This window comes from Lagenorhynchus albirostris, chromosome 10, assembly GCF_949774975.1.
Source record: "Lagenorhynchus albirostris chromosome 10, mLagAlb1.1, whole genome shotgun sequence".
Classification (NCBI taxonomy): Eukaryota; Metazoa; Chordata; class Mammalia; order Artiodactyla; family Delphinidae; genus Lagenorhynchus; species Lagenorhynchus albirostris.
Window position 1 is genome coordinate 43402598 of NC_083104.1, and position 27704 is coordinate 43430301.

The 27704-nt window shown below is 42.0% G+C and overlaps 1 protein-coding gene and 2 non-coding genes across 5 annotated transcripts; all 3 read left to right on the forward strand.

The window, feature by feature from the left end:
• The first annotated feature begins 1928 nt into the window (after positions 1-1928).
• On the forward strand, positions 1929-12798 carry RPSA (ribosomal protein SA). Of its 3 annotated transcripts, none has more exons than XM_060162214.1 (6): positions 1929-2094; positions 2981-3123; positions 10051-10296; positions 11085-11213; positions 11331-11496; positions 12638-12798. In XM_060162214.1, exons 1-6 carry the CDS (start codon positions 1962-1964, stop codon positions 12730-12732), a joined length of 912 nt encoding a protein of 303 aa, XP_060018197.1. In that variant the 5' UTR covers positions 1929-1961; the 3' UTR covers positions 12733-12798. The 3 variants fall into 3 exon arrangements, with proteins under 3 accessions (XP_060018197.1, XP_060018198.1, XP_060018199.1); XM_060162215.1 differs by having other exon boundaries at positions 12641-12798; XM_060162216.1 differs by having other exon boundaries at positions 3005-3123.
• LOC132528289 (small nucleolar RNA SNORA62/SNORA6 family) lies at positions 2787-2937 on the forward strand. Its single transcript, XR_009543172.1, has one exon. It is a non-coding gene; the product is annotated as a small nucleolar RNA SNORA62/SNORA6 family (small nucleolar RNA).
• Positions 10357-10506, forward strand: LOC132528288 (small nucleolar RNA SNORA62/SNORA6 family). Its single transcript, XR_009543171.1, has one exon. It is a non-coding gene; the product is annotated as a small nucleolar RNA SNORA62/SNORA6 family (small nucleolar RNA).
• Positions 12799-27704: the final 14906 nt, after the last annotated feature.

The window sequence follows — 27704 nt, forward strand, 5'->3', positions numbered from 1 at the left end:
CGGTGGCTAGGGGTGCAGAGAGACCGGTCTACGCAGCGCGCTACGGTCGCTTCGGGTACCGACACTCGGCGGTAAACCCAGAGACCTAGGTTCCAGTTTTTTTCAGCTGGTTGGGTTGGTCTGTTTTCCCCGTTCGTGGTATTCCGTCAAGAGTTAAGGTTCTTCGCGAGGTTTTTTGGTACCGGACAGGCTAAATTAAAGGTCCAGGTTCTTATTTTGCTTGTCCGAAAGATTTCGGACAGGGGACGCAAAGAAAGGCACATACAGGGACTTCCCCGGCGGTCCAGTGGTTAAGACTCAGCTGTTACACTGCAGGGGCCCCCCGGGTTCGATACCAGGTCGGGGAACTTAAGATCCCGCATGCCTCGCGGTGTTAAAAGAAAAAAATTTTTTTAATTGTAAAAAAAAAAAAAAAAAAGACACAGAGACTGAGGTGTAGAGAGAAACAAAGCAGCAATTTATGAATGGGCAGAAGCGAAAGTACGCACTCGGAGAAGAATGCGGGCGTCCTCACGAGTGAGGAGCGCACCGAGGGGTTTTTCTGACCCCCACCCCTCACGCCTTTTATTTCACTTTAATTCCTTGAATGGGCGCATATTTCTTTGTTTAGGGGCGGAATACTCATTGTTGGGAGAATCGGAGTGGGATTTTGATTCCACCTCGTTACATCATTTTTGCTCTTCCCCGTCCGCCTGCAAAAGCCACCGCACCTGCGCTCTAAGAGCCATTTTCCCTTGCTATACGAGCGCCAGGTGTGTGAGGTGGTACAGCAGTCACCTGCAGCCTGTGTGCTCGGCCAAGCTCTCTGGGTTTTATGGTCAGAGTTCCCTCTTAAGGTGTCACAGTTTAATCAAAAGTCTAATTTACGTTCTTGTTGACGCCATTCTTCCATGCTTCATGGTCTCATTAAGTGTAAAACAAGGAGGTGGCTTTGCTTTTTGCCTAATGTCTGTTTGAGGAGGCTGTTCTTGGGTTCAGCCCTGTCTTTCCTGCCTGATTTTGAGGAAAACTAGTTGTAATCGCAGGGAGAAGTAATGCCAAAGCTCCCAGCTTCAGTCGGCTTGAAAATAAACTTCACCTTTGCTCAGCTTTAGAATAGTCTAGAACATGGCTGCTGTTCCACGTCTAAGTCCTGCGTACCTTGAGAAGTATTAAGTCTCAGTTCACTATTTTCGTTTAGTTTCATTATCTGGGTGTTTTGTCCATCTCCATAATACTCTTTAGCAGGATTTCCAGCAGTTTTATAAGGTGTGGCATATTTTACAAGGTGTTGATGTGTCTTATCCCACTAGACTAAGCCCAATGCCTGACACTAGGAGGTGTGGTCTGTGGTTAGATTATTTCAAGTTTATCGATATTTTTTATTGAAGTATAGTTGATTTACAATGTGTTAATTTCTGCTATACAGCAAAGTAATTAGGTTATACATATGTATACATTCGTCTTTAACATTCTTTTCCATTATGGTTTACCATAGGGTGTTGAATATAGGTGTCTGTGCTATAGAAGAGGACCATGTTTATTCATTCTGTATATAAAAGTTTATATCTGCTAATCCCAGCCTCCCACTCCACCTCTCCTCCGTGACAACCACCAAGTCTGTTCTGTCCTGTTTCTGTTTCATAGATTGGTTCATTTGTGTCGTTTTAGATTCCACATGTAAGTGATATATGGTATTTGTCTTTTTGATTTACTTACTATGATAATCTCTAGTTGGATCCATGTTGCTACACATGGCATTCTTTTTTTTTTATGGCTGAGTAGTATTCCATTGTATATATGTACCACATCTTTATCCATTCATCTGTCAAGATGGTTAGATTTAAACATTGAGTTATTTGACTCTCAAGAGGAGTTAGAATGCACCCGTTACCTCATCCCACTTATCACTGGAGTGTAAAGGACTTTTGTTAACTATTGTTTTTCAGATTCCCGTCGTAACTTAAAGGGAAACATTAACAATGTCCGGAGCCCTTGATGTCCTGCAAATGAAGGAGGAGGATGTCCTCAAATTCCTTGCAGCAGGAACCCACTTAGGTGGCACCAACCTTGACTTCCAAATGGAACAGTACATCTACAAAAGGAAAAGTGATGGTCAGTCATTGCTTTAGGGTTCTTTTTCTTGGTCATCCCAGCTGTAAGGACAGGTTTTGATGCTTCTGTTCTGATAGGTAGTGCTGAGTGAAGTGATTTCTAAAATATCAGCCTTGGCGGGCTCTCACCAAGTAACAGATGAAACTAGATATTTAGATGGGTAAGAAGCTTTAAAACTGAGTAAAAGTGCTCTGGTGGTTTTTGGAAGGAAGGGTTTCTGGACTCCAGTGGAAGAGTGGCTATTGCTAGGTTATGTGGCCTGGGTTGGGCCATGAAGAAACACGATGTAAACATAAAGAGGAAGTTCGTCAGCTTAGTTCCTAATAACTTATCTCCCATGATGCCTTATATTTTGTGGCTACTGATAGAGGTTTGTAAAGCTGAATTCTGAGAAAAAGCCACAGATGGGAATTTGGCTTGCTTGAATGTATCAGAAAAGGGAATGTAGGTTGTGATGAGAATATGGAAGGCATTAAGTTCTTCAGCTTAGAACCACTGAAGGAATTAGGTGTGTGAGTGGCAGGGTTTAAAGGAGTTGGGGATGAATCTGACGTCAAGGCAGAAGATAAGAGGAAAAGAGTGGTAAGAGGCCAGAAGTAGGTAAGAGCTTGTTGGTTTCTGCATGGGAGGCCTGAGGGCGGGTTAGTACAGGGGAAGAGTAGGGAGAAGGTGCAGTTGCCTACTGAATCAAGGCTGCACACTATTAAAGCTCAGAGTGGAGGCCAGTCTTGGCCAATGAACTTCTGAGTGTCGGAAGTGTGCTATATTAATGGCAGGATTTTCGCTAACACCAGTAGAGCTTGCCTCTATGACTGGAGTTTGATAGTACTCGCTGCCACATGCATTCAGCTTTTTAGAAGAATGTTAACTTTTAAAGCTTGGCTAGGTGTTAACAAAACCTTGTGTCTAGGCATCTACATCATAAATCTGAAGAGAACCTGGGAGAAGCTTCTGTTGGCAGCTCGTGCCATTGTTGCCATTGAAAACCCAGCTGATGTCAGTGTCATATCCTCCAGGAATACTGGCCAGGTTTGTGGAACAATATGCTTGGTTTTTGTTATAAAACCTAAAGATGTTTGGGGATATAGAAAAGCATAAGAAAAAAATAACCCGTAATTTCACTGTTCAGAAATCATTTGAAATTGCCCTGAGTCAGAGGAATTGCCAAAATTCAACCATTTCAGTATATTTATCACTTTGCATCTGACAGTAGGTCACGGTTCATGTTTTCATGTCATTGTGTGTTTTCTTGTGCCACTAAATATCGAGGAATGACCCTATTAAAGTGGCTCACCACATTTTTCTGCAGTGAGCTTTTTATATTTAAAATGATGAAATACTGGGTTAAAAAAAATTGAATGTCAACTTCAGAATATTTCAGGAAGGTCTTCTGAGGGTAGGGTACCCCCAGTCTTTGTCTCATAAGCAAGAGTAATCTTTGCCAGCTTAAATGAATAAAAAATAGCTTGGTATTTTTTAATGGCAAGTAAGGTAAAACTTTAGTCTTTTATGTCCCATTTCTATCTTGATAGTTATTTCCTTTTTCTGCTGAGAAAACGGGTTTTTTAAAAACATGCTTTATAAAAGCATTAAAGCTCTTAAAAGGATTTCATTCACCCTGTTTCTAATTTAAAAAAATTTGACTTGGATTTTGACAGTTTTTAAATTAATGTATTGATAGTAAGATGCTCTTTTTTTTAATTTCATTTAAAAAAAATTTTATTGTATAGTATTTGATTTACAGTGTTGTGTTAATTTATGCTGTACAGCAAAGTGACTCAGTTACATATACATATATTCTTTTTCATATTCTTTTCCATTATGGTTTATCACAGGATATTGAATATAGTTCCCTGTGCTATACAGTAAGGCCTTGTTTATCCATCCTATATAGCATAGTTTGCATCTGCTAATCCCAGACTCCCAATCCTTCCCTTCCCCATCCCTTATCCCCCTTGGCAACTACAAGTCTGTTCTATTTTTCTCTTTCATGGATATGTTCATTTGTGTTGTATTTTAAATTCCACGTATAAGTGAAGTCATACGATATTTGTCTTTCTATTTTACTTAGTGTGATAATCTCTTGGTCCATCCATGTTGCTACAAATGGCATTATTTCATTCTTTTTAATGGCTGAGTAGTATTCTGCTGTTGATACACGCCATATCTTTATCCATTCATCTGTCTATGGACATTTCAGTTGTTTACATGTTTTGGCTATTGTAAATAGTGCTCCTGTGAACATTAGGGTGCCTGAATGTTCGAATTACTGTTTTGTCTGGGTATATGCACAGGAGTGGAACTGCTGGGTCATACGGCAACTAGTTTTTGAGGAACCTCCATACTGTTTTCCATACTGGCTGCACCAGATTGCGTTCCCACTAACAGGATTAGAGGGTATTCTTTTCTCCTTAGCCACTCTAGCATTTTTTATTTGTAGACTTTCATGATGGCCATTCTGACCAGTGTGAGGTGTTACCTCATTGTAGTAGTGATTTGAATTTCTCTAATAATTAGCAATGTTGAGCATCTTTTCATGTGCCTATTGGCCATCTGTAGTTCTTTGGAGAAATGTCTGTTTAGGTCTTCTGCCCAGTTCAGTTGTTCGTTTTTTTGTTATTGAAATGTATGAGCTCTTGGTATATTTTGGAAATTAAGCCCTTGTTGGTCACCTCATTTGCAAATATTTTCTCCCAGTTCTTTGTATATTTGGTAGAATTCGCCTATGAAGCCATCTGGTCCTGGACTTTTGTTTGAAGGGAGCTTTTTAATTACAGATTCTGTTTCAATTCTAGTAATCAGGTTGTTCAAGTTGTCTGTTTCTTGATTTAGTTTCAGTGGGCTTTATGTTTCTAGAAAGATGTCCGTTTCTTCTAGTTTGTCGAGTTTGTTGGCATATAATTGTTCATAATGTTTTTTTGTTGGCATATAATTGTTTGTAATGGTATCAGTTGTGGTTTCTCCTCTTTCATTTCTTATTTTATTTGGGACTTCTCTCTTCTTGGTGATCCTGGCCAGAGGTTTGTTGATTTTGTTTACCCTTTTAAAGAACCAGATCTTGGTTTTATTTTAATCTCTATTTTATTTCCTCTCTGATCTTTTTTTTTTTTAATATTTATTTATTTGGTCATGCTGGGTCTTAGTTGTGGCTCACCAGCTCCTTACTTGTGGCACATGAGCTTAATTGAGACTCACGGGCTCCTTAGTTGTGGCATGCATGTAGGATCTAGTTCCCTGACCAGGGATCAAACTGGCCCCCTGCACTGGGAGTGCGTGTCTTAACCACTGCACCAGCAGAGAAAGTCCCTCCTCTCTGATCTATCTACTTACTTCTGCTGACTTGAGATTTTTCTGGTTTCTTAAAGGCCTGTATCGCTGTGAATTTAATCTCTAAGAAGTGCTTTTGCTGTATCCCATAGATTTTGTGTTTTCATTGTCATTTGCCTCAAGGTTTTTTTTTTTGTTTTTTTTTTTGCGGGCCTCACTGTTGTGGCCTCTCTCGTTGCGGAGCACAGGCTCCAGATGAGCAGGCTCAGTGGCCATGGCTCACGGGCCCAGCCGCTCTGCGGCATGTGGGATCTTCCCGTGGGATCTTCCCGGGCCGGGGCACGAACCCGTGTCCCCTGCATCAGCAGGCGGTCTCTCAACCACTGCGCCACCAGGGAAGCCCCTGTCTCAAGGTATTTTTTAATTTCTTGGATTCCATTGTTGACCCACTGGTTTCTTAGTAGCATGTTGATAGTCTCCCGTGCAGTTGTTTTCTTGTTTCTTTTTCGATGGTTGATTCTAGTTTCATGCAGTTGTGGTCAGAAAAGATGCTTGGAATAATGTCTATGCTCTTAAATTTGTTGAGGCTTATTTTGTGCTCTAGTATGTAGTCAATCTCAGGATGTCCCGTGTGCACTTGAAAAGAATGTATATTCTGCTTTTTCGGCTCTAATGTCTTAAGTCTGTTGCATCATTTAGGATCTCTGTTGCCTTATTGATTTTCTCTCTCCCAGATATGTCCATTGATATGAGTGTGGTGTTAAAGTCTCCTATTATTAGTGTATTCCTGTCAGTTTCTCCCTTTATGTCTGTATTTGTTTTATGTATTTGGGTACCTGTTGATGAGTATAGTGTCCTCTCCTTTTATTGATCCTTTTACCATATGTCATTTGCTTTATCTTTCTATGTAGCCTTTTTTTTAGTCTGTTTTGTCTGATGAGTATTGCGACCCGCACTTTGTTGTCATTTCCGTTTGCATGCAATATCTTTTTCCATCTCCTCACTTGCAGTCTACGTGTATCATTTGCCCTAAAGTGTGTCTCTTGTAGACAGCATGTTGTAGGCCCTTTTTTTTTTTAATCCGCTGTTCTGTCTTTTGATGGAACATTTAGTCCATTGACATTTAAGGTAATTTTATTGGTATTTTAAACATTGTTTTCCTGTTGACTTCATATTTCTTATTTGTCTCTTTCTTTTTGTTTTTCCTTTTGTGGTTTGATGATTTCCTTTTGTATTGTGCTTTTGTTTTCTTGGTTTTTGTGAATCTGTTGTGTTTTTGATTTGTGGTTACCCTGTTTTTCAAATATGTTAACCCCTTCCCATATCAACTTGACTTAGACTGGTAGTCATACAGGCTCACTTTCTAGAAGAAAAAATTACATTTTCTTTCATCCCCTACATTTTGTGATTTTGATGTCCTCTTTTACATCTTCATGATTATCCTTTTGCTTTAAGTGGTTATCATCGCTTTAAGAGAAATTTTTTAATTTCTTTTTAAAAGCTGTTTACTGGCTTATTTAAGTGATATACTTTCCAACTGTGATTTTTTTTTCCCCCCTTTCCTATAGATTCTTCTTTTCTATTTAGAGAAGACCTCTCAGTATTTACTTTAGGGTAGGTTTAGTATTGCTGTATTCTTTGAAGTTTTTGCTTGTCTGAGGAAATTCTCCTATTCCAAATGATAATCTTGCTGGGTAGAGTTGCAGATTTTTCCCTTTCAGGACTTCGAATATATGTTGCCACTCCCTTATGGCCTACAATGAGCTGAAAGCCCTATGGGGGTTCCCTTGTAATTAACTCTTTATTTTTCTCTTGCAGTCTTTAGAATCCTTTGGGGGGGCATTTTAATTATGTCTGGGTGTAGGTCTGTTTTGGTTTATCTTGTTTGGGATGCTCTGTGCTTCTTGTACCTGGATATCAGTTTCCTTCTTTAGGTTTGGGAAGTGTTCAGCCATAATTTCTTCAAATAGATTTTCAATCCCGTTTCTCTTCTCCTTCTAGGATCCCTGTTATGTGTAGGTTGGAATGCTTTATATTATCCCATAGGTCCCTTATATTGCTTTCATTTTTCATTTGGCTTTCTGTCTGCTGTTCTGATTGGGTGATTTCCATTCTATCTTCCAAATCACTTTCTTCTGAAGATAGATCACTGTCTTACAGATAACGTTCTTCTGCATTATTCATTCTGCTATTCATTGCCTTTAGTTCAGCTTTTGTCCCTGCAAATGAATTTTCTGATTTTTCTTGGTTCTTCCTTAATAATTTCTAGTTCCTTTTCACAGTAATCTGCATTTCTGTTGATAGTCTTTCTCAGTTTGTTCAGTATTTCATTATTTCCTTTTTTAACTCGATGTCTGTTAGACTCAGGTCTTTTTCGTTGTTTGTTCTTTCATGGGAATTCTCTTGATCTTTTAATTGGGAGTGGTTCCTCTGTCTCTGCATTTTACTTATATTTCTCTTGCTCTGTGAGTTGAGAAAGTTATCTACTGTGGTGTTGGAGGGCTTTTTTTTTTTTTTAACTTATTTTATTTTGGTTGCTCTTGGTCTTGGTTGTGGCATGCGAACTCTTAGTTATGGTATGCATGTGGGATGGATCTAGTTTCCTCAGCAGGGATTGAACCCACGTCCCCTGCATTGGAAGGTGGATTCTTAACCACCGCGCTACCAGGGAGGTCCCTTAGAGGGCTATTTTTATGTGGGAATGTCACTGTATAGCCTCTTTGGGTTTAACATTTTTGGTGTGGGCTGTTTTTACTGTGGGTGCCTGCTGCCTCTTTCCTCAGTGTATGGTGGCCATCATCCCCTTGACAGGAGGTGTGACTGGTGTGGTGAGTAGAGCCTGCACTGGATGTTGTTTACTCTGTGGTTGTCATTACCCTGTCAGAGGCAGGGTGTGCTCCCTAGTTGTTGTTATAGAGTAGAAGCCCCCAGAGCTGAGCTGCGGCGTAAGGTAGACTGGATTGGAGCGTTTCCACTGGGAGAGGAGCCACTGTGTCTTTCTCTGCTGGAGCTGTTCACTGGCGAGTGTGCTCTGTGGTGCCACCTGTCACCCATTGTGCTGTTGGCACTGCCCTCGGCCCCATCATAACCCGGGGAATGCTGGTAGTCAGCCCTGGTGTCCCTCAGGTGTTGTTTTCACAAGGCCACCCATGCAGATCCACTGAAGTCAGGTGCCAGGACAGCAGTAGTCGCACACCCGGATCCCCTGTAGGAGGCAGCTCAGACCCTGGCCCAGCCCCCGTGTGCCCGTGCCCACAAAGCCCAGAGCTGCTTAGGCAAGACCTGTCCCAGTTGCAAGAGGCTGCACTGGTGACCCCACTTCTTTTCGCATGCCACTTAACAGTGGCGCTTCCCTTCTGTGGTGGGCCCGGCCTTTTTCCACAAACACTCCTGGTTGTGGCTGTGCCACTCTCCAGCCCCTTCAGGCTATCTCTGCACAGCCAACACCAGTCATCTCTCTGGGTCTGTCCTCTAAACCAGCACCCAGCCCCCACCTGTACTAACGGACACGCATCTCAGGCTGGGGCGTGCAGGTCTCTCTGTTATGCTTACCAAAAGCCAGTTGTTGTGCTCTCCTCTGAGCCTTAGGAGCTCCCTTTCTGTCCCAGCTGATCTCCCCACCGTTGAGGGGGCTTCCCAGGGTGTTGGGAGCCTTTTCTCTTCTTCACCTCCCTCCGGAGCACAGGTCCCATCCTGCTTCCTCTTTTTTTTCCTTTTGTCCAGCCCAGTTATGTGGAGATCTTTCTTACCCTTTCAGGTGTTTGAAGTCTTCTGCTAGTGTTCAGTAGGTGTTCTGTGACCGTTGTTCCATTTGTAGATGTATTTTTGACGTAGTTGTGGGAGGAGGTGAGTTCCATGTCATTCTACTCCACTATCCTGATTGGAACCCCCTGTAGATGTATGTTAACGGCGTTATTACCCAGAGGCTGGCTTATGATGACCTCTGTGGTTTGATGTATGGCTGACAGTTTTAATTACTGCTGTAGAAAGAACTTAGTGACCACTCCGTGCTTCCCTCAGCGAAAATTTACTGAGTATCTAGATTGGTCCAGGCAGTGCTTGCTGAGTGCTTGGAATATAGCAGAAAAGCAGTCTGTTTTTGAAGGGGTGAAGGAAATAAGCTTTCTGTAGAGCTAGAGGATAAGAAAGGTGGGTGAACTCCTGCTCTGTATAGATTGGCTGTGACAAAATCTGACCGGTACAGAAGTGCTTACTGGATGCCGGGCACTGTTCTGCGTGGTGTAATTTTTACAATTCTATGAGGAACTTGGAGACACGTGAGTAACTTGCCCCAGTTACTCGTAAGTGACCTGCTTGGTACTTGAACCAGGCTGGTTGGCTCTGGAACCTGCAGAAGTGAGGAAGTAGTGAGCCTCAGATACCTGAGGGAAGAGCATCCCCAGCAGAGGGCCTAGGGGTGGGCCGTGCTTGGCATGTTTTTTGGCTCTAATTTTGTAAGTATTTTTCATGTAATAAGTGAAGGATATAGAAGAATTACTGGATGTTTTGAACATTTAATTTGATGGTTTCATTTTTGAGTAAGGGATTTCGGGAGGTTCTGGCTAGATGGGCTGCTTCATGTGATTACAGAACTTGGTGTTGACCCATTTATAATTGCAGAACTCCTGCAATTCTGCAAGATGGCACCATCTCTGGAGCACTGTTAACTCTTAATATTGATTCTTCTAGCGAGCTGTGCTGAAGTTTGCTGCTGCCACTGGAGCCACTCCTATTGCTGGCCGCTTCACTCCTGGAACCTTCACTAACCAGATCCAGGCAGCCTTCCGGGAGCCAAGACTTCTGGTGGTTACTGATCCCAGGGCTGACCACCAGCCTCTCACAGAGGCCTCTTACGTTAACCTGCCTACCATTGCTCTGTGTAACACAGACTCTCCTCTGCGGTATGTGGACATTGCCATCCCATGCAACAACAAGGTAACAATTTTATGATCTAAACTAGAGCTGGAGAATAAGTGCTCTAGAGACAGACATTCCTCTGCACATTGTTAGAGCTTGGAGTTGAGGCCACTGGCCGATGAACTCACAAGTGTAGGTAGTGTGCTACATGAGGGGCAAGTTTTTCGCTAACGTCACAAGGGTCTCTGGCCCAATGAGTGGAGTTCGATAGTAATACTTGCTACAAATGTATGATTTTAATACATGAAAGCTTTAAGGAGAGATGAAAAAACATTTTAAAAATGGCCTGTGTTTTCTTCTGCTTTTCTCCATTATTTCTTACTCCTGGACCTCTCAGGCATTACTTGGCCTTTCTGTTTTCAGACTAACTTGATGTATCCTGATGTAAGATCCTAAAAAGGTGGGTTGCATATGGTTCAAATTAGTCTGGTTTGTCACTGGTTACACAAAAGAATCAGGCAAAGGTTTTTTTTTTTCCTACTACCAGTGTTCAGGCACTGACCCCAGGTTAATTCATTTTGTTGTCTAGAGTGGACTCTTGATTAATCCCCATGATTCATTCCAGAATGTGGCAGTCAAGGTTGAGAACCAGAGTTATGGAATAATCTTGTTAAATAAGTCTTATTTTTATTGGAGTGTAGTTGCCTTACAATGTTGTGTTAGTTTCTGCTATACTGTAAACACTTCTAAACTAAGACATGGCTGTTCACATGGTACCAAGGGACCCAGCTGTTAGGTGGAATGGGAGGTGCTTGCTGTTTGGGGTTCGCCGAGTATCACTTTATAATAACCTGGCACTCTTGCAGGGAGCGCACTCAGTGGGTCTGATGTGGTGGATGCTTGCCCGGGAAGTTCTGCGCATGCGTGGCACCATCTCCCGTGAACACCCATGGGAGGTCATGCCTGATCTCTACTTCTACAGAGATCCTGAAGAGGTGAGCTTCCTCCACAAAGGCTTGTGGTAACATGAACAAATTGGACACTTCAGTCTGTGCTGCTTGGCAGTAAAGTCTGTCAGTCCCTATAAACGAAAAAATTTTTTTCTAAACCAGATTGAAAAGGAAGAGCAGGCGGCAGCTGAGAAGGCTGTGACCAAGGAGGAATTTCAGGGTGAATGGACTGCTCCAGCTCCTGAGTTCACTGCTGCTCAGCCTGAGGTGGCGGACTGGTCCGAAGGTGTGCAGGTGCCCTCTGTGCCTATTCAGCAGTTCCCCACTGGTACGTATCAAGATCCAAGGGCATCAGGCTGGTGGTTTAGAACTACTGTGTTTCCAGTGTAACATACATATGTGTGTGTGTGTGTACACACACTATATATATATATATAAATATATATACACACACACACATACATGCATATATATATACATATATACGCACACTTTATATATACGTATACAGTAAATCCTGTACATACAAACGAGTTCCATTCTGAGAGCACATTCGTAAGTCCAACACAGCCTAGGTACCCAACTAACAATGGGCTATATAGTACTATACTGTAATAGGTTTATAACACTTCACACAACATAACACATAAAAAACAAAAAATAAAACATTTTTAATCTTTTAGTACAGTACAACAGCTGGCATACAGGGATTGGTATCGAGTGAATAGGCAAGAAGTGTTACTGACTGGAGGAGGGCGAGGAGGTGGGAGGGAGATGGTAGAGCTGAAAGGTCATCAACTATCGGAGGTGGAGGGTAATTTCACTCATGCCTGACCTTGATGGCACAGGTCTGGTTCCCTGCTGGATTCAGTTCTGTCTCCTTGAAAAAACGAGTCAGTGATGTCTCGGTAGTACTGTATGTACCAGCTACATCACCACTGCTTTTACACTTGCTTCCGGACATCCTGGGCTTGAAGTAAAGATACTTGTAACTGTGTGTGCTCTATACAGTACAGTACACAAAAGTAAAACCACTTGTAGAGGATGCAGGCACATGACAGTGTACACAGACATGTGAATTAACTTATGTGATTGGACATGCGAATGCACTTTCTCTTCGAGAGTTCATAACTTGAAGGTTCGTATGTAGGGCACTTAGTGTATGTATGTGTACATTATACGTATATACACATATACATACACTATATATATATATACACACACACACACACACACACACATACACATACTAGCATTAAAGGGTTTTGTCTCGGTGTGCCATAGCTGTGCTAATAACCTGACAGGTTGAATTCAGGCGCTTTTGAAATGTTCTGTCTTTTGTCTTTGTCCTTTGAAATGTGTTATCTGTTGGAATGCAAGGCAGATTGTTGCTGGTGGTGGGGGTGACAAAAATACTATGGGAATGGGGCTGATGGCTTTCTCTTTTTTTTTTGGTATTTTCTCAACAGAAGATTGGAGTGCTCAGCCTGCCACTGAAGACTGGTCTGCAGCTCCCACTGCTCAGGCCACCGAGTGGGTAGGAACAACCACTGAGTGGTCTTAAACTGTTCTTCCACAAACTCTTAAAATGGAAATAGGTTGATGGAAAATAAACAGTTTCTAAAAATTGTGTCCATTTATTTCAGTTCATGGGACACGCCTGGGCTGAAAGCCTTGCTCAGCCCGTTCCTAGTGTGTGGCTCTGGGCAAGAGATGATGTTTCTGGGCCTAAGTGTCTTAGCAGGGGATAATCTTGGAGCTGTGATGCAGAGCAATGCATCACATTGTCCTTGTTAGTATATAATTTAAAAATAATTTTAAAGAGTAAAATATACATGCAGATGATCATGAAAGACATACCTGTGTATTCTTGGAGAATAAGCCATTACACAGATTACCAAGTAGGAAGGTGCCGAGACCTGAGAAAATCTTCATGCTCCTTCCTGAAGTCACAAGCTTCTCCTTCGATCCTTGGAAAGGGTAAGATGATCAAATCAAGAATTCTTTAGTTTGTTTTTGAGCTTCCTATAAATGGAATCATATCTTGTGTGACTTGCTTCTTTTCCCTTTGTTATTTTGTGCTTTTCACCCCTCTTGCCATGTTCCCAAAGAATCATCCATGACCTCTAACTGCAGTGGCCATTTGAGTTGTTCCCATATTTTGGCCATTAGCAGCAGAGCTATTTTGAACATTTTTGATAGATCCTGGTGTCCGGAAATTTCCTCACTCTGGGTTTCAAACTCTAGCTTCACCAGATAATGTCAGATTTCACAGTCATCTATAAAATCCTCTGAAAACACAGCCACAACCCTTAGTACTAAAGCACTGTCCTTTATTCACTGCTCAGAACTGCTGCCTTAAAAATACAGGGTGTGATCCTGGTTCATCTCTTTCCCCACTGTTCTTATGACTGTCCCCAGGCCAATGCCACACTGTCTTTCCTGTTGACTGGAGTTTTATAATCCACTATAGCAACGGGTAGCATGGTCCTCCTGCCTTTTTTCCAAATGTTATGGTTATTATTGAACCTTTTGCATTGTCACACAAATTTTTTAACCTAGTGCAGCTCCAGTATAAAGCCAGTTGGGATTGCATTGACTGTAATTTAGTGACTATAATTGACTGATTCACTGTATGGAGTTTTTCAGTCCATGAACAATCTACATCCTGCCAGATTCTTTTTTTTTTTTTTTGCTGCACGCGGGCCTCTCACTGTTGTGGCCTCTCCTGTTGCGGAGCACAGGCTCCGGACACGCAGGCTCAGCGGCCATGGCTCATGGGCCCAGCCGCTCCACAGCATGTGGGATCTTCCCATACTGGGGTACGAACCCACGTCCCCTGCATTGGCAGCCAGACTCTCAAGCACTGCACCACCAGGGAAGCCCCAGATTCTCATTTTTATGTCCCTCAATAAAATTTTAGAATTTCTTCTAAAGAGGTTTTGCACATCTTTTGTTTGGTAAATATATTCCTAGATTCTCAAGGTGTTTTAAATCGTACTCTTCAACAATTAGGGATCCTGTTGGAATCCATATTTAAATAAAACAGGTATGCAATGTTAAATGTCACTACTGCCACGGTGCTTCTGACCCTGCCTGAGCAATCCACACGTTTTGTGCAAGGCAAGAATGAGATTACTGAACTCCATCTGTGCAAAACCTGCTCCAAACCTACATGCCAAACATTGAACTCATTTAGTAGAGAAGAACCTACTGCACTCCTATCCATGCTAAAAGTTCAGTGGGTTTCACTTACACATAACCTGAGAATTTTCCAATTCTACCTCTGCAAAGAATCTCAAGTAAAATAATTCAATAATCAACATATTAAGTGCTTACTCTAGACCACATAATTCTAAGCACTTGGGGGTAGAGCAGTGAATGAAGCTTGTGACCCTATGGCAGTTACATTTTGATGGGTGAGGCAGTAATAAAGCTAAGTATGCCATTGTCTATAGGATCAGAAGTGAGGATGTAAATGTGAAGGTTTGCCTAAATCACAGGCATCAGGCTATAGGAGAGAAAAATGGGAGAGGATCACTGGGGGAGAACCAAAAGATCCCAAAGAAACTCCTTTGGAAGGAGGGGTCTCATCAAGCTGGGAGAGGTTCTGCCCTCCCTCTGGGACTTGGAGCCCTTTACCAGAGGCCATGGAGTCTCTTGGAGCCCATGCTGTGTGAAAGGTATGGAAATGAGTTGGGGGGCGGGGGTGGGGGGGGGCAAGAAAAATCTAACCATACAGACATCTGTTCCAGTTCTGCTCCCTGCTGTACACGCACTGGGAGACTGGCCCAAGGAGCACTCCGCAGCCCCAACCCTCGCCACGTGTGATGCACGCAGTCTACACCGGTGCAAAGAGCTCTCAGCGTTGCCAGAAGTGTCCACCATCATGTCCCCACTGGAAGGCCCTCTGCCACATCCTCAGCCACTGATCTCTGCATTTCCTTCCATCCAATACCCTGTGCCAACCCAAGGGGTGTCTTCCACTTAAAATTTTCAAGAGAAAGTTACAGCTTTCAGCATGGGAATGTAGCTCTCCAGACCATCACGGCCACACAAGATTGCACAGGGGCCTTACAAGATTTCAAGACAAGGAATGACTGGGCTGGCATAACATGATGTTTGTTTCAAAATCCTTTTTGGAGGTTTTTTTTTTTGTATTTATCATTTCATATAGAAATAATTCTGTTGTAAATTGCTTCTTGAAACAATGTCTAATAACACTGCTTTTGCAATTTAGAAATGAAAAAAATTACAATTTATAACAATGGGCATATGAAACAATAAGACACTTGGAGAGGAGTTTGGTGAACTAGAAAAATATATGAAGAAATGACAGAGGGATATAACATGGAAAAGAGAAGATTAATATAGAGGACAAAATGAGAGTCAAACATCTAGTTGGAGTTCCAGAGGGAGAAGAGAGAATGAGGGAAGTCAGAATTTTCTGAATTTCTCATGAATCCACCAATTCAGGAATTCCAGTGTTTACCAAGTAGGATCAATTTATTTTTAAAAACCTATCCTTACACTGTTGAGGAATCAAGGAAACGCCGAACACTAAAGTGTTCTTGAAAATAACCAAAGAAAAAGGACACCCGACTGTTCCCTATCAACACACCCGACTGTTCCCTATCAACAGAGAAGACAATAAAAGAAAAAGAATTGGTCAAGCCAGCTCTGTTAGCCAAGAGTTAGGACACTATACTTTTCCAGAAAACAAAGTTACTAAGAAAAAGTGATGCCAGAAGGAAGCTGTGGCCAAGAGTGCTGGTGGTCGACCAGTGTCCATCCTCCCTTCTTCCATAGTAACAGATGTGCTGATTGTTAACGGTATAGGCTGAGAAGCTGGTGCCTCACATTACACGGTGATAAGATGTTCAGTCAGGTTTGGAGGCCTGCATTACTTTGGAGGGTAGACTATAATTTGACCAAATCTGTGTCATTAGGGACATGGTCAGGAAGATTTAGAATGATGGATTATGTTGCCAATTTTCTGACTGCTTTGAGCAAAGTCCTGTGAAGGAACAACTCCAGCTAAATCTAGGCAGCCTGTAAGCAGAAATGGAAGGACACAGTTCTGCTAATACAGGCACATTCTATCTCTGACCTGCAATATACTCAGCCAAACGCTTCTGTGCACCAAGTCAAGCAGTTATGAGCTTTGCATCTGAAGGGACAGACTCTGAAGAAGGGAACACTCTTGCTCCTTGGAAAGCTAGCACACAGAAAAATTAGGATTAAAGGCGCTTTCCATTAGAAACCTGCGATAAAGAAGAAAAAAATCTGGAAAAATCAGATTATGGTAACCAGCCTTTGGAACAGGAACTCTCATACTGGCTGGTGGGAGTATAAATTGGTACAGTTTGGCATTATTTAGGAACACAAGCATCTGTAACATCCCTCTTGGGGGTATACACCAAAGACACCTATGCACATTTGCACTAGGGTATGTGGACAGGAATGCTAGTCAATAAACCTGGAAATAGCCCAGGGTCCATCCAGAACACAGTTCCTAAATTGCGGTATATTTATATCAAGGAGTGCCAGGCAACAGTGAAAATGAACGAAGCACAGCTACATGCAATGACGTGCATAAATTCAAGTGTCTCAGTGTCTCTGTAATCTGAGAGAGGTTAGAATATAAGAATGTCTCTCATCCACACGCTCATTGTACGACGTGACCTTCCCACAATCCCATGGGTGGAACCTATGTCCTCTCCCTTTTAACCTGAGTGGAACTTTGTGACTCCCTCAACTAATAAGGTACAGTGAGTGATGCTACATGATTTCCAAGGATAGAGCATAAAAGTGCCACTCCCTTCTGTCTACATCTCTTGGGACATTTGTTCAGGGAACTCAGCCGTCATCCAGTGAAGAAGCCCTAGCAGATTAGAAGCCCACTTGGAGAAGCAGCAGCAAGGCCCCTCACTCCCAGGCCCCAGACCGGCAGAACTGCCAGCTGACAGCCAGCATTAACTCGCCCGCCACGGGAGTGATCTGTACTGAAAGTGGACTGTCCAGTATCAACTAGAACCATCTCAGTTGATGCGATGTAGAGCAGATGAAAGTCACTCCTGTCAAGCTCTGTCAACAACTGCATATTCATGAGCAAAATAAATGATTATTGTTGTTTTAAGCCACTTAGCTTTAAGAAAACTTGTTACTCAGTAACAGATAGCTGATATAATGGGAAAATTCTAGAGACATTTTCACTAAAGTCAGAAACAAGACATAGATGCCCACTATTACCACTACTTTATATCATAGCAATGAATTTATCAGGGAATGCGATGAAGCAATAGTAACTAATTATATACACAATCTATAGTCACCTGATTTCTTCATAGAATTTACCATAAGCATTTCTCCACAATATTATAGCTTTTGTATATATATTGTATGTGTGTGTGTATATATATATATAGCTATTGTATATATTAACTATAAAATAAAGTATTAAGTGGCTACCAAATGCTTTGTATATGCTTTTTCCTATTTTTAATATTTTCCAAATTTCTACTTTCATAAACATAGCTATCATGAACATCCTGTGGTTAACTGGATCAAATAACAGGAATATTTTAAGGATTTAAAATAAAATTATTAAGTATTCTGGAATTACATTTTTAGTAGCAACAAAAGGGACTGCAGGCTCAATTTTATTGTCACCCACAATAATAAATAATAATTATTGTTATTATCCTGGTCATGCTGCATGGCTTGTGGGAGCTTATTACCCCTACCAGGGATCAAACCCGGGACCCTGGCAGTGAAAGCACAAAGTCCTAACCACTGGACCGCCAGGGAACTCCCCACAATAATTATTAATCTCTGTTAATCTGATTAATGAAAATTTTCATTTCAGTGTTGTTTCTTTGCATTTCAATTACGTAAAGAGCAGTTCTTGACCTGCTTTGATTTGAACATCCAGAAAGAAGCTACAAGGCTTGATGTTCCAAAAGCATTTCTCCACATACTGGGAAGCTAGTCTAGATGGCATTAAGGTACCCTCTGCCAGCAATAATCTATGCATAAGATGACCAAATAAAAAAGCCACTGCCTTCCATTTTTGTTGCAAAAATAAAGAAAACAAACTGATATCTTGTAATTTTACTATTCAATGATATTTGCTAAAAACTATGTGCTCTGCACAGAACTAGGGACATGGGAACCGACAGAGAACTAGGACCATTCCCTACCCTCCAGGAATTTACTCTGTAATTCGGAGACAAGACAAATAGGAAGGTGTCTATTGGGACTTCCCTTGTGGTCCAGTAGTTAAGACTCTGCGCTTCCAGAGCACCGGGCGTGGGTTCAATCCCTGGTCGGGGAACTAGGATCCCACATGCCACACAGTTCAAAAAAAAAAAAGGCATCTATCATGTGAAGGCGACAAAGGGCAGAGATACCTATGCTACTTTTGGTTTTCTATCAAACAGTAGGTTTATGAGTTAAAAAGATACAGACTTGAGAAAAGCGTTCCATTTTGTATTTCAAATAATTTAAGTATTTTACCTTAGCTATGCCCATAACAGAGACTACCATCTAAATGAAAATGGGAAAATAGAGGAATTTATGGCTTTACTACATCTAAATCTAGAACCCTAAGCAGAGACCTTGCCATGTCACTGTCGATCACTCTGTTAACCACAGGAGGGCAGACTTCACAGGAAAAGCTTCCTCGCCAGCACTTTTCCAAACCCTGGTGAAGATCTGTACCTTCTCTACCATCTGAGATCTGGTGCTCAGGGACCAGAACATGCTCCAGGGTGCTTAAAACATGGTTTCTCACCTATTAACCCTGCACAAGGTTTCCACCGGGAGATAGGTCAAAGGCCAGGGAAGAATGTGTCCCCTTTTGTGACATGAGATTCACAAAGAACTCTTTTGAGCCCCCTGCATCGTGCCTGTGATGGGCAGCCCGAGGGGCTCAATATTGCAGAGGGCTTTCTCCAGATCAGGTGGGCGCACGGGATGAGAAAGGCCATGCGGAACGAATGTCTTTCTTAGAGCGCTTTTCTGAGGCTGGAAGGGATGTATTGTCATCACCAGCATAATTCCTGTTGTTTGAACAGGTCCTGAATGACCCTACACTTTAGTGTGGAAACGCTTTTTGTTGTTCTTTCTCGTCTTTTGCCTTAGACTCTCTCATTTTATTCTAACTTTTGAAGATGCCAGCTAGTACATTATTTACCATAGCATGGACTCTAAACACTTGCTACTGTATAAACGCCATCTACTGTTATTCAGAAAACCAGAACCTTAAATGTAAGACTTAAAACTTTCAGCAAGAACACCCAATTTTATTCTGAGCAAGAAACCTGTGTATTTATACACCTTCCAGATTAAAGTCTGCTTTTGTGAAACAACCCAGACAAATTAATTGAGTTCTTGTTCTTGCCTTTGAAAGAATCTCCTTAGGCGGTGGCTTGGCCACTTCATACCTGGGAGATCGTGGCTTATTACCACTCTTGGGTGCCCCCCTACCCACCCAAAGTCCATAGCTCAAGGGGCTTTGAAATATTTTTTAAGGTGGGACATCACTATGAGAGTGAACTGAATTTTTGATACATACTGAAAGAAGTTTGGAAACAATGATGTGAATAAAAGGGCAGTCAAACTGCATCCTCCTATTCGAGATGGAAAATGGAAACTGACTCTATAGGCAATGAGACCAAGTTGTTATGTGACTTCTAAGCTGGCTTCAAAGGAGATTTCCAGTGATGGGTCCTAAACATATTTTGACCACCTAAAGGGCCCCATTCCTGTGCAAGTTTAGTCTGGAGTTTAAGGGTTAGTCATGAAACTTTACCCCTATTTCCTGAAACTCTGTCAAAGGACTGCACCTGCTTTTGTAATGGCCAAACAGCTCCTATCAAATATAATCTCCCCTGGATAACCACTAAAAACTCTAGGGAAAATATTTTTTTAAACTATTGCCAGAAGCTCTTTGCTTGAGCTGACACATCCATCTTCTTCTGCTCTTGGACACAGGTGATCCTGACTTTCAGGCCTTCGGACTCAGACTGAGATTCATATCACTGCCCCCCACCCATGGCCCTATTCTCAGGCCTTTGGACCCGAACTGAATTACACCACTGTGTCTCCTGGTTCTCCAGCTTGCAGACTGTGGGACTTCATAGCCTCCATAATCATTTACTATAATAAGCATCTCAAACTGGAGAATCACAGCTTTCAGCAGCACTTCACTACCTGAAAGTTCTGCATAGAAGCTATTTGCTTTTTCCGATATGATTCCTGATTCCTGGGAGAGGTGTAAGAAAAAGAGAAACTAGTATTTTAGAAGATGGTGGAGCAGGAGGGCCTTCAGCTCACCTCTTCTTACGAGCACACCAAAATCACAATTAACTGCTGAAAAACCATTGATAAAAAAGATTGGAATCAGGACCAGATGGCTTCACAGGCAAATTCTATCAAACACTTAGAGAAGAGCTAACACCTATCCTTCTGAAACTGTTCCAAAAATTGCAGAGGAAGGAACACTTCAAAAGTCATTTGGCAGATCTAAATAGACATTTCTCCAAAGAAGACGTACAGATGGCCAAGAGGCACACAAAAAGATGCTCAACATCACTAATTATTAGAGAATGCAAATCAAAACTACAACGAACCTCACACTGGTCAGAATAGCCATCATCAAAAAGTCTACCAATAATAAATGCTGGAGAGGCTGTGGATAAAGAGGAACCCTCCTACACTGTTGGTGGGAATGTAAATTGGTACAACCACTATGGAGAACAGTATGGAGGTTCTTTAAAAGAGTAAAAATAGGGCTTCCCTGGTGGCGCAGTCGTTGAGAGTCCGCCTGCCGATGCAGGGGACGCGGGTTCGTGCCCCGGTCCAGGAAGATCCCACATGCCGCGGAGCGGCTGGGCCCGTGAGCCATGGCCGCTGAGCCTGCACATCCGGAGCCTGTGCTCCGCAACGGGAGAGGCCACAACAGTGAGAGGCCCGCGTACCGCAAAAAAAAAAAAAAAAAGTGGGGGAAAAAAAAAAAGAGTAAAAATAGAGGTACCATATGATCTGGCAATCCTAATCCTGGGCATATATCTGGAGAAAACCATAATTCAAAAAGATACATGCATCCCGATGTTCATTGCAGTGCTATTTACAATAGCCAGGACGTGGAAGCAATCTAAATGTCCATCAACAGATGAATGGATAAAGATGTGGTGCCCATACCTATGTACATATATACATAAACATATATATATATATATATAATGGAATATTAGTCATAAAAAAGAATGAAATAATGCCATTTGCAGCAACATGGATGGACCTAGAGATTGTCATATTGATTGAAGTAAGTCAGACAAAGAAAGACAAATATCACATGATATCACTTATATGCAGAATCTAAAAAAAAAAAATGATACAAATGAACTTATTTACAAAACAGAAACAGGCTCACAGACTTAGAGAACAAACTTATGGTTACCGGGGGGAAGTGTGGGGTAGGGATAGTTAGGGAGTTTGGAATTGACATGTACACACTACTATGTTTAAAATGAATAACCAACAAGGACCTACTGTATAGCACAGGGAACTCTGCTCAATGCTATGTAATGACCTAGATGGGAAAAGAATTTGAGAAAGAATAGATACATGTATAAGTGAATCATTTTGTTGTGCACCTGAAGCTAACACAACATTGTTAATCAACTCCACTCCAATGTAAAATAAATATTTTTTAAAAAGACTGGAATCTACCAAACAAAAAAGATATTCTACATCCAAAGACATAAAGAAGAAACCACGAGACAGCAGGAGGAGTGCACTCAGTATATTATCAAAACCCATACCACTTGGGTGGGCGTCCCACAAGCTGCAGAATAAGTACATTGCAGGAGTTTGAGATCTCTGAGCCCCATGCCACTCTCCCCAGCCTAGGTGTCCAGCATCGGGAGGAAGAGACTCAGGAGCATTTGGCTTTGAAGACCAGCAGGGCTTGACTGCAGGAGCTCCACGCAACTGGGAGAAACAGAGACTCCACTTTTGGAGAGTACACACAAGGTCTTGTGCACAGTGGGTTCCAGAGCAAAAGCAGTGACTCCGTAGGAGTCTGGGCCAAACCTACCTGATGGTCTTGGAGGGTCTCCTGGGGAGGCAGGGGTGGCTGTAGCTCTCTCTGGGGCCATAAAAGCTGGTGGCGGACATAGCGGGGACCTACAAGACCTCTGGCTGGAGGCAGACACTTTGGATCCTAGGTACTGAGACCTGGCCCCACCCAACAGTGTGTAAGCTCCAGCCTCAGGCCAAACAACCGACAGGGCAGGAACACAGCCCCACCCATCAGCAGACAGGCTGCCCACAGCCACCTCTAGACATGTCCCTTGACATGGCCCTGCTCACCAGAGGGCCAGGACCCTGTTCTACCCACCAGTGGACAAGCACCAGCACACCCCCACCGAGAAGCCTGCACAAACCTCTAGACCAGCCTCACCCACCAGGGGGCAGACGCCAGAAGCAAGGAAACTATGATCTTGCAGAACTGAGTCTGCAAACACCGGTCAGAAACTACCCTGGGACCAGCTGGTTCCTGGTCCTTCGGTGATGAGAGGGAAGTGTACTGCTGGAACATATAGGACATCTCCTACAGAGGGCCACTTCTCCAAAGTCAAGAAATGTAACTAAGTTACTACATAAATAAAAATACAAATAGACATTTAAACAAAATGAGATGGCAAAGGAGTGTGTGCCAGACAAAGGAGAAAGATAAAACCCTAGAAGACAACTAAGTGAAGTGGAGATAGCCAATCTACTGGAAAAAGAGTTCAGAGTAATGATCGTAAAGATGATCCAAGAACTTGGGGAAAGAATGGATGCACAGTGTGAGAAGTTACAGGAAGGTTTTAGCAAAGAGTTAGAAAATATAAAGAACAACCAGACTTGAAAAATACAACAAGTGAAATGAAAAATACACTAGATGAAATCAATAGCTGAATAAATGAGGCAGAAGAACAAATCAGTGAGCTGGAAGACAGAGTGGTAGAAATCACTGCCACAGGACAGAATAAAGAAAAAAGGATGAAAAGAAATGAGGACAGTTTAAGAGACCTCTTGGACAACGGCAAATGCAACGACATTCTCATCATAGGGGTCCCAGAAGGAAAAGAGGGAGAGAAAGGGCCTGAGAAAATATTTGAAGAGATAATAGCTGAAAACTTCCCTAACATGGGAAAAGAAACAGTTACCCAAGTACAGGAAGCGCAGAGAGTCCCATACAGGATAAACCTAAGGAGGAACATGCCAAGACACATAGTAATCAACTGACAAAAATTAAAGACAAAGAGAAAATATTAAAAGCAACAAGAGAAAAGCAACAAATTATGTGCAAGGGAATGCCCATTAGAGATAGCTGATTTTTCAGCAGAAATCTGCAGGCCAGAAGGGAGTGGCATGATATATGTAAAGGGATGAAAGGGAAAAACCTACAACCAAGAATATTCTACCCAGCAAGGCTCTTGTTCAGATGTGATGGAGGAATCAAAAGCCTTACAGACAAGCAAAAGCTAAAAGATTTCAGCACCACTAAACCAGCTTTATGACAAATGCTAAAGGAATTTCTCTAAGCAAAAAAAAAAAAAAAAAAAGACCACAACTAAAAACTATAAAATTATGAATAGGAAAGCTCACTGGTGAAGGCAAACATACAGTAAAGGTAGGAAATCTCCACACACAAATATGATATCAAAACCATTAATCGTGAGAGGAGGAGAGTACAAACGCAGGATATCTGAAATGCATTTGACATTAAGAGATCAGCAACTTAAAACAATCATGTATAGACTTCTATATCAAAACCTCATGGTGCAGGCTTCCCTGGTGGTGCAGTGGTTGGGAGTCCGCCTGCCGATGCAGGGGACACAGGGTTCGTGCCCCAGTCTGGGAGGATCCCACATGCTGCGGAGTGGCTGGGCCCGTGAGCCATGGCCGCTGGGCCTGCGCGTCCATGGCCTGTGCTCCGCAACGGGAGGGGCCACAACAGTGAGAGGCCCGCGTATGGCAAAAAAATAAAAAAAATTAAAAACCTCATGGTAACTGCAAATGAAAATACACACAAAAAAGAAAAAGGAATCCAAACAACACTAAAGATAGTCATCAAATCACAAGAGAACAAAAGTGGAAAGGAAGAAAAAAGACCTACAAAAACAAATTCAAAACAATTAACAAAATGGCAATATGAACACACATATCAAGAATTACCTTAAATGTAAACAGATTAAACACTCCAACCAGAAGACATAGACTGGCTGAATGGATACAGAAACAAGACCTGTATATATATTGTCTACAAAAGACCCACTTCAGATATAGAGACACATACAAACTGAAAGTGAGGGTATGGAGGAAGGTATTCCATGCAAATGGAAATCAAAAGAAAGCTGGAGTAGCAATACTCATATCAGACAAAACAGACTTTAAAATAAAGGCTGTCACAAGAGACAAAGAAGGACACTACATAATGATCAAGGGATCAATCCAAGAAGATATAACAATTGTAAATATATATGCACCCAACACAAGAGCACCTCAATATATAAGGCAAATGTTAACATACATAATAAAAGGGAGAACTGATGGTAACACAATTAATAATAGGGGACTTTAACACCCCACTTATATCAATGGACAGATCATCCAGACAGAAAATCAATAAGGAAACACAGGCCTTAAACAGCACATTAGACCAGATGGACTTAGTTGATATTAAAGAGCGTTCCATCCGAAAACTGCAGAATACACATTCCTTTCAAGTGCACAGGGAACATTCTCCAGGATAGGTCACATGCTGGGCACAGAGCAAGCCTCAGTAAATTTAAGAAAATTAAAATCACATCAAGTATCTTTTCCAACCACAATGCTATGAGGTTAGAAATCAACTACAGGGAAAAAAACGGCAAAAAACCATAAACATGTGGAGGCTAAACAATATGCTACTAAGCAACCAACGGATCACTAAAGAAATCAAAGAGGAAATCAAAAAATACCTAGAAACAAATGAAAATGAAAGCATGATGATCCAAAACCTACGGAATGCAGCAAAAGTAGTTCTAAGAGGGAAGTTTATGGTAATACAAGCTTACCTCAGGAAACAAGAAAAATCTCAAACGACCTATCCTTACACTAAAGAACCTACCCTTACACCTAAAGCAACTAGAGAAAGAAGAACTAACAAAACCCAAAGTTAGTAGGACAGAAATCAAAGTTCAGAGCAGAAATAAATGCAACAGAGACTAAGAAAACAATAGTAAAGATAAATGAAACTAAAAGCTGGTTCTTTGAAAAGATAAACAAAATTGATAAACCTTTAGCCAGCCTCATCAATAAAAAAAGGGAGCTCTTGCCTTCCAAGATGGCCCACGCTCTGTCTATGGAGTGTGTATCTCCCTGAATAAACCTTCTTTCACTTTACTATGTCTTGCTCTTGAATTCTTGCCTGCACAAAGCCAAGAACCCACACTTGGTGGCCATCCCAGGGACTCAGACATGACTTGGGATGTGACCATCCTCTCGCACCCCACTCTCTTTCCTGCAACATCTTTTCTGGCACCCAATGCGGGTCCTCAAAGGCCATAATCTCGATCCGCCTATTGGGCTATGGCTCCCCCCTGAAGGGTGGCTGGGACTTATCCTGAGCCATGTAGATTCAAGTAGCCCATTAAGTGGCAGCTGACGTCGCCTGCAGGATCTGGCAGAGACCAGTTCTCTGGCCGTGAAGAAGCGCACTGAGGCCAAGCTTTTCCCCTTCAGTCTTTCTCATTCTCCTATTGCTCTATCTCTTTGGACTTGAAAAGATCCACCCAGACGACCACCAAACATCCAAATTAAGACTGCGCGGCAAGTAATTGACAACTTGGTTGGGTCTAAAGAACTCCTGCCAGGGGGCTTATCTGGTGGTGCAGTGGTTGAGAATCTGCCTGCCAATGCAGGGGAAACGGGTTCAATCCCTGGTCTGGGAGGATCCCACATACCACGGAGCAACTAGGCCCATGAGCCACAACTACTGAGCCTGCACATCTGGAGCCTGTGCTCCGCAACAAGAGGGGCCGCGATAGTGAGAGGCCTGTGCACTGCGATGAAGAGTGGTCCCCGCTTGCCGCAACTAGAGAAAGCCCTCGCAGAGAAACAAGACCCAGCATAGCCAAAAATAAAAAAAAAATTAAAGAAAGAACTCCTAAAAAAAAAAAAGAAGAAAAAAAGGGAGAGCACCCAAATCAATAAAATTAGAAATGAAAAAGGAGAACATATAACTGACACCACAGAAACACAAAGGACCATAAGGGACTACTACAAGCAACTATATGCCAATAAAATGGACAACCTAGAAGAAATGGACAAATTCTTAGAAAGGTATAATCTCCCAAGATTGAATGAGGAAGCAATAGAAAATATGATCAGACAAATCATAAATACTGAAATTGAATCTGTGATTTAAAAACTCCCCAAAAACAAAAGCCCCGGACAAGATGGCTTCACAGGCAAATTCTATCAAACATATGAGAAGAGTTAACACCTATCCTTCTGAAGCTATTCCAAAAATTGCAGAGAAAGGAACACTTCTGAACTCATTCAATGAGGCCACCATCACCCTGATACCAAAACCAGACAAAGATACCACAAAAAAGAGAAAATTACAGGCCAATATCACCAATGAACATAGAAACAAAAATCCTCAACAAAATACTAGCAAACCAAATCCAACAATACATTAAAATTATCATACAACCTGATCAAGTGGGATTTATCCCAGGGATGCAAGAATTTTTCAATATACGTAAATCAATCAGTGTGATACACTGCATTGAAAAATTGAAGAATAAAAACCATATGATTATCTCAATAAATGCTGAAAAAGGTTTTGATAAAATTCAACATCCATTTATGATCAAAACTCTCCAGAGGGCTTCCCTGGTGGCGCAGTGGTTGAGAGTCCGCCTGCCGATGCAGGGGACACGTGGTCATGCCCCGGTCCGGGAAGATCCCACATGCCGCGGAGCGGCTGGGCCCGTGAGCCATGGCTGCTGAGCTTGCGCGTCCGGAGCCTGTGCTCTGCAACGGGAGAGGTCACAACAGTGAGAGGCCTGCATACCGCAAAAAAAAAAAAAAAAAAAAAAAACTCTCCAGAAAGTGGGCACAGAGGGAATTTACCTCAACATAATAAAAGCCATATATGACAAACCCACAGCTAACATCATACTCAATGGTGAAAAGCTGAAAGCATTTCTTCTAAGATCAGGAACAAGACAAGGATGTCCACTGTCACCACTTTTATTCAACACAGTTTTGGAAGTCCTAGTCACAGCAATCAGAGAAGAAAAAGAAATGAAAGGGATCCAAATTGGAAAAGAAGTAAAACTGTCACTGTTTGCAGATGACATGATATTATACATAGAAAATCCTAAAGACACTACCAGAAAACTACTATAACTCATCAGTGAATTCAGTAAAGTTGCAGGATACAAAATTAATACACAGAACTCTGCTGTGTTTCCATACACTAACAAC

Bases quoted from the DNA above. Each gene is read 5' to 3' on its own strand.
- RPSA (XM_060162214.1), top strand. From the start codon at position 1,962: ATGTCCGGAGCCCTTGATGTCCTGCAAATGAAGGAGGAGGATGTCCTC. The intron at 10,297-11,084 runs GTAACAATTTTA...GCACTCTTGCAG, and splicing joins CCATCCCATGCAACAACAAG to GGAGCGCACTCAGTGGGTCT. The intron at 11,497-12,637 runs GTACGTATCAAG...TTTTCTCAACAG, and splicing joins TATTCAGCAGTTCCCCACTG to AAGATTGGAGTGCTCAGCCT.